This window comes from Hyposmocoma kahamanoa, unplaced genomic scaffold (genome assembly GCF_003589595.1).
Source record: "Hyposmocoma kahamanoa isolate Upper Pololo Valley unplaced genomic scaffold, ASM358959v1 80, whole genome shotgun sequence".
NCBI classification, from domain to species: domain Eukaryota; kingdom Metazoa; phylum Arthropoda; class Insecta; order Lepidoptera; family Cosmopterigidae; genus Hyposmocoma; species Hyposmocoma kahamanoa.
The window spans coordinates 8,054,291-8,064,922 of NW_020654051.1; the positions used below are offsets into that span (position 1 = coordinate 8,054,291).

Below are 10,632 nucleotides of genomic sequence, written 5' to 3' on the forward strand. Positions count from 1 at the left end.
AAAACATATAGTCGAATGAAGAACCTCCTCCTTTTTTTCAAGTTGGTTAAAAAGTTATAAGGAAATATTTATATTTAAATATAAATAGAGTAAGAATGACACGAACAACAGCTATGAAAAATAACCGAAAATACGTTGCCCTGAAAAGTTGGCCCATTTGTAGTTACGAGACTGAGGAAAGTGAGAGCAATCCGTTAGATAAGGTTCAATTAATACTGGACTAATTAGACAATGTATAATGATATCGTCATCATTAGCTTGTGACCATCAATGCTTGTAAATACCTACTTAACTTATTAAAAACTATCATAATGTGTACGTTTATGCTTATTCTATAATACGTCTATTTTCGACTTTAAACTAATAATAAAGTATCTTTTTCGTTAGCGGACCAGAGCAACTCTATTTTCTACTGTGTATTTTTCTGAACTTGTTATTATATGATTACAATTTTCGTATATAATAAGAGGTGTCTACTAAGACACATTTTTGTTTACAAACAGCAATAAAGTTTATTAGGTCTAATTTGTTCCTATGGTTACAAGTAAACATATCTAGAAAATAAATCTAAGTTATCTAGAACGCTAGCAGTATTGATTTATTGGAATTAAATTAATTATTTATTTATAATAATTGATACTGACTAAAATATTTATTCACAGCACCATGACATTCAAAACGCACTCTTTGGTTTTTACTTTGTTTTATTCAGCTGAATTAAATTACAATTTACAAAATAAACACCATACAACAAGTTATATGGAGCATTCGGAGTGAGAACCCCCACAAACTTTCTATCTGCCCTTGTTAACTCGAATTTGACTGCTAGCGTGCACATTGGACCGATCAAATAGTCGGCCGGTTATTCTCGATATGTTTTGATAGTAAGCTTCTTCATGAGTAAGAGAGAGGAAGAATTGTTATTACCTATTGTTTTTGTGGAATGGAGTAAAAAGGATCAATGTGAGAAATCGAGAGTGTTGCGTGCCTCGGCAAACTAAACAATTGGCAAACGTGCTCGCGTGCTTTATTGATTTAGCAGTCGGCCGGAAAGACAGTTCGGCAAATTAATTTGAAGGCAATCGAGTAACCGATCAAATTTTTTATTGATCGATACCGAAACATTATAATGTACGCACTTTCATACATCTTCATGCTGATTAAGGACCCGACAAATTTATCGGCCGATAAAAAGTCCGCTGTCTGTCGGGATAGTTAATTTCAAAATCGTTACATATCTACGAATATTTAATATCTCCCCGTAGCATGGCTACGCACGATGTCGCGACACGCGCGCGATAAAATTGAAATAAGCGAGCGCTATTGGCTAAATTAGATCTGATTGAGACAGCCAATAGTGCGCACTTATCCCAATTTTATCGCGCGTCATGCTACGGGGGTACCCCGCTCGTGTGGCGTTAAACATGAGCGAGACCTCAGAAATATTTTTAATGAGAATAAACCTTTACAATTGAAATATCCTATACGATAGTCAATGCATGCTAACAGCTGTTAAGTAGTGAGTGAAAAGGGTGTGCAGTTTTACTTCAAATACATAATTTGTTGAATAAAATTAAGCGTAACATTTAAGGTTTAACAATGGCTTATTCGCATTAATAGATGAGACTAGTCAACACTAACGTATATTATATAATATGTATATTATAAAAATTCTTCAAGCAATTTTGTCACTTTCAAGTAAGAGCTAAGACTGACTTAAGGTTCATCGTCACCATGCTTCTACATCGCACTCATACCAACATATTTTATGTAAATGTGGCAAAAGGCAGAATCTGGGGAAAACATAGCAGAGGAATTACAATACCGCCTTTATATTACCCTAGAAGATGCCTTAATTGCAATATGAAAGGTATAATTGTTAAAAGGAGATTTCAACAATAACGTTAAACGATTAGCAATGGACGGCAGCAAGCTCGGCTGTTCTCTACGCTTATGTTTAAAGCATTTACATTTTTAATTCATTAGATATTGTGTCAAAATATTTTGACTTTTTCTGAATTCCATGACGATACCTGCTAATGTCACAGAGTGATAGACTTGGTTAAACTTGAGTCGGATATCTGAGGCCGACGAATATTCGAATGGCATTTGTGCGAAAGAATTAATTTTCGAATTACCACAACTCGAAAGAGCGTAGCATTGAAATTACCGAGCGATGGAATTGCACGAATTAACTCCACCTGTCTCTTTCCATCATTGGAAGACTAGGCGTACGCTGGGCTTCCACGCCTATGCTGTGGATATTCCAAAGATTCGCACAAAACGTTACGCTCTCACATTTAAAGGCGAGCAGTTATAGAGTGGAATTCGCTGCCTGCAACCTATTCCTTGAATGCTATAACTTGGGTTGTTTGAAGGTGAGAATCAATAGGTATTATTTAGGTATGATTGCTCCATAGTCGATTTCATTCATTCATTGTTCTTTTCACCAGGTGAGATGGAGATCAAAGGCGCACTTATTCTTTTATATAGAAACAAGTTGAAGAGCCCCGTGTTAATATATTTTGAGAAATACAAATAGAACAAAATTTCGTACACAGGCTATATTCAGAGTTGTCAAAACATTTTGTAAACATTTTTCGAATATTTAACTAGTATATAACGGTGTCTTGTGCTTCAAATAAAAATCCACAAATTTTATAGGTTATGTTAGGTTTTTATTTATTTTTTATTTATTTATTACCATTTAAAAACAAAAGCCATATCTTATAAAAGCCAGCCATTTTGTAATGGTATCTTTTAGTTAAATTGACGGTTGATGTAAACGGAAATCTAAGTAAATTGCATAAAACTTGTATGTGTTATGTTAATTGACTATCAAAAACCTTTAAGTAGAGTAATTAGTCTTTGTAACATTACCGATTTATATTGAAAGATCTCACGTAATCTGAATATTAGCTATACGCGAGATAACATTTTATTAATGGCAATTCTTTATTAAGTAAATATTTTTCTTTTTCTGAATTAACGAATCTTATTAAGATGTCGTTTATTCGAGCTTATAATACTGTTCGTTCAAAACATATTTCATCGACGATTCAATTACACAACAACAACACAACAAGTACAATTGAAAATTAAATTTTTTTCCGGATCTAAACTGCGGATTTTTTTTTTCGAGTTCTTTACAGGTCCCGTGACCATTGGTTTGTTTGAAAAAACAAATATACACCTTTTAGATTTAGATTTAGATTTAGGAAAATCTGGAAAAATCATTTCCAACGTGTAGCAATTGCGAAAATCAAAGTACTCGACAATATGAAGTATTCTCGTTTGAACCAGATAGCACTTTTTAAGGGAATATTCAGAAAAATCGGTAATACTAAAAAATCTATTAAAAATTTATAACAGCATAGCAGATAACGGATTGTATCTCATTATTTTTGAGAGCAATATCCATAGGATAGACGTTGTAGTAACTAAGGCTACACCGCCCCAGCCAAGTTCCAATGACCACGAAGTTGAGAACTCTCGCGCGGAGAGGAGGGCTAGTGCAGGGGCGCGGGGACCGACCACTCCGTCTGCAGTGTCGTCCACGTGAGAACTGCCTCGTGTGGAAACGCGTTGAATTCTTTTGAAGTAGATTATCATTAGCGTGAACATTGCGAAGAGCCCTGTAAAGAGAATATCAATTACTTGTCAGTAGATATTATCATAATTTCAATATCTATATAGTACTACTAAACCGTCTGCGGAATCTTTTCTTAGATAGTCTAACAAGAAGGGAATGGTCATAAAGAAACCTGATTGTTGAAAAAAGTTCTGCAAACTATTTAGTGACTTCTGAATTATGGCTAACATCACTTGTTTAGCTATTTTTTTTATACATGACAGATGAATCCATTCCATCTGACGTAAAATGGAAAGTGGAATCCAAATGTGAAGGAACCTAGTGTTGTGTTGATACAATCACTGTCCTAATCACCTGCACCCTGCACCCTGCACAAGATGCCATTAACGCTTCGTTTGAAGTAACCCATTTAGTGAAGGCCCGTGTTCAATAATACATGTAGGGTACCAGACTATCATACCAATTATCTGGTCTCAAACTCGGGAACTCCTTATACTATGAGTACCAGAGCGATGGAATTAATTCCGGATCACTATCCAGGACACCTGGACCAGAACCAATTCAGAAAAGTTCATAAAGATAATTTCCCAAAATGATCTCCGGTAGGACCAGGGCCAGCGAGGTCGAGAGAGTACGAGATAACTTGAACTTACCAGCCAACAAATACATCACTCCAGTGATAAGCACGGCGCTTATCTGGTGCTTGCAAACGCCGAAAGTGCCGACAAGTGCCGCGCTACCCAGCACGATGAGGCACACTAGCGCGCATGATATTGACAGGTTCTGCATGCCTGTAAATGTAAGTTTGGTCGTTGTAATAATATAATAATTCGGTTATTTCCCCAAAATATGGGTCTAGCAAATAGTGGTGGGTATTTCTTTTCATTGGGGGCCAGAAAAACATAAAAACAAAAAGAGGGCCAGAAATAACAATAAATAAATTTTATTTTGAAAATTGTGAATTATTTTTTTCTTTATTTATTGGTGTTTATTGTTAATAGAATATGCCACCTCCATAGGTACATAGCAACAATTAAACACACTACATACAAATTAATACATAAATAATAATAATTAACTACATTTTATACATTTTTGTACCATTCGGTACACTGCTCTGACAAGTTTGGATGTAGGGTTGGCCAGTATGCTGTTACACATACCCACTTATTGACTACTGGCATTTGATGGCCGCTGAAGCCTCTCAGCCTCGCTCTGGACACACTGACCACGAAGGCGTGGTATACGTTCTCCTTATTTTAATTATTATTATTGTGTTATTTTGTGCGTATGTAAACTTTATATATATATTGCATTGTGTGTGCAAAATATATTAGCGAGTCGGATTTGGCCCGCGAGCCGTAGGTACTTTGTCTAGCATGGGTTTAGTTACAAAAGTTAATTGACAAATTTTTTTCACAATAAGAAATAAGACAATAAGAATGTCACAACTTACCTAAATTAATGATAAATAGTGTGCCAAGATCTTTAATGTTTGTTATTATCTAGCGAATTGAAAAAGGAGGTTCTCCGATTCCTTTGTCTTTATGGATGTGCTTAAAAACTTATTCAATTAATTTTTATAATCTAAAAGTGTTACTCAAAGTTAAGAGATGACAATTTACTCTGAAATTGAGGTAATTGTTCTTTTTCGATTTTTGTTCGTGTCTTGTTTTAGTGGAAGGAAGTAGTGTTATAAAATTCCGCACTATGGGAGGGAATAAATTAAAATAAACGTACCAGCCATTGCAATTGCATTCATAATCATCCCCTTTATCATGAACGGACGTCCATTCATTCATTCGCTGAATAGACGTAATATTATACATTTTGACGGCAAAAACTCCCTTAAATAGTTCGATTTTATGTTGGTTGGTTTTCGTCAAAATTGAATGAACTCATTGTCTGTTTCGTTGTCGACGGTTGTCGTTCAAATGATGAATACCTAGATAACTAATTCAACCTAGTTATTTATAAATATAGTCAAGTGCATGTCAAGCTTCTCGAGAGATCAAGTCTCAGGATCTTTCTTATCGCTACGAGCATAGAGTTAAATTTAATACGCTTGACCCGGTGTAGTTTGTTTCTATTATGATTGGAAAGTTTGTAATTAAGTTTTATTAAATGTCAAGATGTTTCACCATCATGATAGTCAATTATTTTATTGTGAAATCCACTAGTTTGTTATAATTATTAAACAAAGATCGCACACTTAGAAAAAAATCACTTCGATCTGGCTGGATATGAACCAACGTCTCCTAGCAAACCGTACCAAACGCTATGCGAACTTAGTTACGAAACGAACCAACGGACCTCACGAAATTTTCCATGTGCTTGTTGCAGATCTTTGTTTTTTGATTTTTAACGACTTTTTCCCGTAGCGCCATGTGTGATAAATCTATGAAAGATTGCTTGGAAAGTTTGTTTGTAGCGATTTGCAGACAGATATAATCAGATTTCGAAAATCATGGCAAGTGCCGGACTCGCCCATCAGGTGGAGAGATGGAGAGTCACGTACACAATCCACACCGCACGTTCCCGCTCTGTGTAATAGTCAAATTTTCATAATGTAGCTCAGGAATTACAAAGCAAAAACAGGAATTTACTTGAAAAAAATGAGCTATAATTTAATATAAAAACTAGAGCACACACTAAGCACTTCACCTAACGATACCTTTGGTATATGGGGAGGTGATGTACTCTGATGGCATCCAGCATCCATAATACAAGTATTCCATATCCACATGTTACATCATCAACACATCAAAAGTGTTTTTATCACATGAAAGTCATAAATAAGTTATGTGAAATTTTATAACACGAATTATTTCCTATTTAAGCATAAAAATAGATTTTTTTAAATTACCAAGTAACGGGACGAACGAGTCGTGCGCTTGTTGGTAAGCTACAAGCATGTCCATAACAGTTCCAGTGTCACTCAGAGCTTTGAACCGCAAAGATCTGAGGGGCACTGCCACTGCGCCCGCCACCATGAGACAAAAGCTGACAAGTCCACCGGAACACAGTAATGCAGATATTACTGCTTGGTGGCAGAAATAGGTAAGGTGACAGTACTTCCCTGGACGAACTCTTTCACAAGGAGCTCTTATTGCTGCTTAAATTAATTAGAATCTTTATATCTCTTTCCTGAAAAGGTATCACTTTGCAAATACATCACCTTATGAGAGCGAAATAGGTAAAGTATATTCACCATTCGCATACCAGCTTCAACAGACGCACAAGTCGAAAATCATCTTTTTGGGTTTTTTGTTGCACATAAAAAAATAAAATGACATCACTGTACGGTAATTCACGTAAAACAAAATAAGTTAATATACAACAGACAGTTATACTGCTAAGTACCAATTTGTTCTAGACAACCTTAGGGCGCAAGATGTAATATTGAATACTAATAATGTTCACATATAGAATAGTATCTAATATTTACTTATATATTTAAAAAAAGCGATACATATATGAATAGAGGAAAATAAGAAAATAGATGTAGGCACTCGAGACAAAAGGTGAAAGTTATGAGTAACGGAAGGTTCAAACGTCATTTATAGGAATCAAGAGAAGGGCATCGTGAAATAGGTTCAGGGAGGGAATTCCAAGGGGAATTTCGTTACGTGCAGAAACTTCCCTGGTCTTTGGTAAAATATTGGAAAAAAATATACTCAGTCTGAAGTTAGCTAATATCACTTTTGACGACTGCTCGGTAAGGTCTTTATTCGAAAAAAATAACAATATATATCTCATTTTAACTTGCCAACCTTGTCATTTTTCATTTGTGTCAGTATTAGCGATGTAGTCCCATTGTACATTGGGTATTTGTTATAACAGAAAATAGGCTTTTTTATCAGAACATGCTGCGATGTTAAATATTTGATAATACTGTTATTACCTGTATCAGCCGTGACGCGAGCGCGCGTGTGTAAGATGGCATTAGATTTCCGTGTGTAATTTCGTACTCTGATGCTCATTATTATGACATGATAGATTTGAAGGTTTTTGATGGCTTTTTAATGGTAATTTAAAGGCTATTTAATGGTATAGTGTAACTAGCTGGCGTTCGCAATTCGATGTCTGAACTCTTCTCGTCTCGCCTATTTTGCGTGTAGAAACTATTTAATATCAGTGTTGATTATTTTTTCTAGGTTCAATACTCAATACTGTATTGCCTTTCCAAAAAATGTTAACACAGGGAGTTTAATTGGGGCTAAGCTGGTGGTTTTTGAAGTCGGGAGAAAATGTTTTACAGCTTTAAAAACTTCACCTTCTAAGACCCGGCAAGCTACAATGGGAAAAGCGAGTATGCCCTCAGTTTCGTATGAAATAGTACATTATTGCAGAGGCCAGGAAGTAAGGGATTGCTGGACGAGTATGAGTTACAAGGACGAGCGCCAACGAGGCATTGTATTAATACGAGTCAAGCAATCCCCGTTCCCGACGAGGCATGTAGTATTTTTTTCAAACAACGCGAGCAAATAATAAAAGACTAAAGAGAGAAAGATGTATAATAGAAAAAGTAAAAAAAAAATCAATTAAAGTAACATTTGACGTGATAGGACAATTGCTAAAAGAAAATATTATTGTTTTTCTAGGCATATTAAATAGTAGTCTGCTGAACTTTTGATGATGTGTTTGATTGTGTATCTATTACAATATTTTCGTTATCGCTTTTCTCACGAGCATTCACTTTCGCGACTAAAATACAAAAGAGGAGAAAAAAAATAAAAGAATACCAAAACACTTTAGTTTAAATGTTACCGCCATTTTCTATTTATTTTTTTAAGTAAGCGGTACAAATAGGTATTTTGAATTCTCGCAACTGGGCTGTTGGCTGTACATGTAATTTTTCTTTTGGCTGTTTACATAGTTCATTATTAGTAGGTAGATTTAAAAGTTTAGAAACGGGACGGGAAGAGGACATAGGGCGCGTTCAAATTTGCGGTCGCCGCGTGGCTGCAGCGCTGCGGCATGGCAGCGAGTCTAACAGCGGTTAGTTTGAACGCGCCCTAATGGACTTTCATACTTACTTTGTAGGTTTTGGTCGGGAAGAAGACGTACGATCTATAAATGACAAACTTTCCGTGTCCGCTTTTTGAAAGTAATGCAAATATTTTCGAGAATATTTGAGAAAAATGCATTCTTTTTCTATTTACCCTATGCTGCCGGCGCTAGTTGAAAGGGCTCATGTGACAGTAAAAAAAGGTGATGTTTATGCTGTGATCAGTAAAGAAAGGCCGATCTGCATCCGATCTGTCACTATTTTTCCGTAGTGGATAAGGTATGAACTTAACGCAAGAGAAAAGACAATTTCTTTAAACATAACATTTCTCGGTTTTGAGTTTTTGTCACAAGTTTCAACTAACGGGGGCAGTATGATCATACGGAATAGGTATAAAGAGCTAAATTTGAATGCGATATTTTCGTTATAAGGTACCTGCACTTAGTGTTTACGTGATTGATCATAGGAATAAATCACTTCACATATTATGAATACATTTTAAAGTGCATGGGGCCCTAGGAGGTTCAGCATAAAGTTGGTGTTTTTGTGAATTTTGTAGCCCGTATAATTTTGACAACTGTCTACTAGATTTTTTCTACATCGTATCTACAACTCATTGAGTTTTCCTATCAATACTTACTGAAACGTGGCTACTTGTGTAGTTTTCTTCAGTGTGTCGTGCTTACCTAAATCTTTCCGTCCCGCCCGATTGTGCTTCGAAAAAGTTCCTGATTTGTTAAAGGTCAAAGATTTCTTTTCTGTAGGTACTTACTTGAATGAAGTCACGTTTCTCCACTACAAATATTATTTTTTAAATAATACTAACACAATATTTTAAATTTTATATTGTCGTTGGCTCAGACGCTATCCATTGTCATTATTTTAATATATATAACTATATGTAGATGTTATATAAGTTTATAACATTACTGTATATTTTAAAAGTGTGTCAGGCGTATATTTAAAACTTAAAATTTTTGATAAATACGTAAAGTACCTTGACTCATGTCTTACTTGTACCCTTACAATAATAAACGTTTAACGTTTAGGTAAACTAAAAGTTGAGTTTAACTATTCAGATTTGGTTTATCGGATGTTTTAGTGAAAACGTGTCGGCATTAACATCGTAACCGTAGGCAGAGTGTCTCAAAACGTGAAAACGTGTCGGCTTTGACATCGTAACCGTAGGCAGAGTGTCTCAAAACGTGAAAACGTGTCGGCTTTGACATCGTAACCGTAGGCAGAATGTCTCACTACAGAAGCGTAGCCAGTCCTATTTTTCTTCTTTCACAGTTCTGAACATGTCGCGCGCAAAATTTAAAATTTGTTTTATTTTAATAATACAATAAGTGCTCATTTGATCTCAATCTTATCTAATGAAAAGTGACGATGATGTAGTATTTTTCTTATAGACGACATGATAACCTCAACCTCAATTCGACAGATCGAAATTCAAAATTTGGGCTTCGTCACGACCCGTGAGTGGATGCCAAGAAATTTCGCTCATCGAGCTACGAAAATTTACCTTATGCGTTTCGATTTAAGGTTTATATGTGAAGTGACGTTGTATCGGATTATAGGCTTTCCCAATAGCAATTACATTCGCATGTTTCGGGATACACGCAAATACTTTCGAAGCTTGCTTGCTCACTACACATACTTCTATACTTACATTGCTTAATAGCCTTAATTCTGTTAGGACATATTTACATTTACATTTTTTACATAATAACTTTTTTATAAAAAGAAAAACCGACCTCAAAACTATTTATCCGCCTTTGCTGTTCGTTGCCGCGACTTTCCACGGCAATTGAAATGCAGATGGACGTTTCGTCAAAACGAATAACGTTAGTGCATAAGCATTGACGTTTCGTCAAAACGAATAACGTTAGTGCATAAGCATTGACGTTTCGTCAAAACGAATAACGTTAGTGCATAAACATTGATGTTTCGTCAAAACGAATAATATGAGACCAAACATGGACGTTTCGTCAAAACGAATAACGTTAGTGCATAAACATTGACGTTT

The 10,632-nt window shown here is 35.5% G+C and overlaps 1 protein-coding gene across 2 annotated transcripts in view; it reads right to left on the minus strand.

Annotated features, from left to right (window-relative positions):
- Positions 1 to 2,952: 2,952 nt before the first annotated feature.
- The window catches only part of LOC113233776, a 98,497-nt gene continuing 90,817 nt past the window's right edge, over positions 2,953 to 10,632 (minus strand). The window contains exons 1-4 of one of the 2 annotated variants that reach the window (XM_026468976.1): positions 7,366 to 7,446; positions 6,804 to 6,846; positions 4,246 to 4,383; positions 2,953 to 3,635 (exon numbers count right to left, since the gene is read on the minus strand). In XM_026468976.1, the coding sequence (XP_026324761.1) occupies positions 3,364 to 3,635; positions 4,246 to 4,381 (408 nt within the window). In that variant the 5' untranslated portion in view covers positions 4,382 to 4,383; positions 6,804 to 6,846; positions 7,366 to 7,446 and the 3' untranslated portion in view covers positions 2,953 to 3,363. Of the gene's footprint in view, positions 3,636 to 4,245; positions 4,384 to 6,803; positions 6,847 to 7,365; positions 7,447 to 10,632 lie in introns of those variants that run through there. The other variant, XM_026468974.1, reaches the window with a different exon arrangement.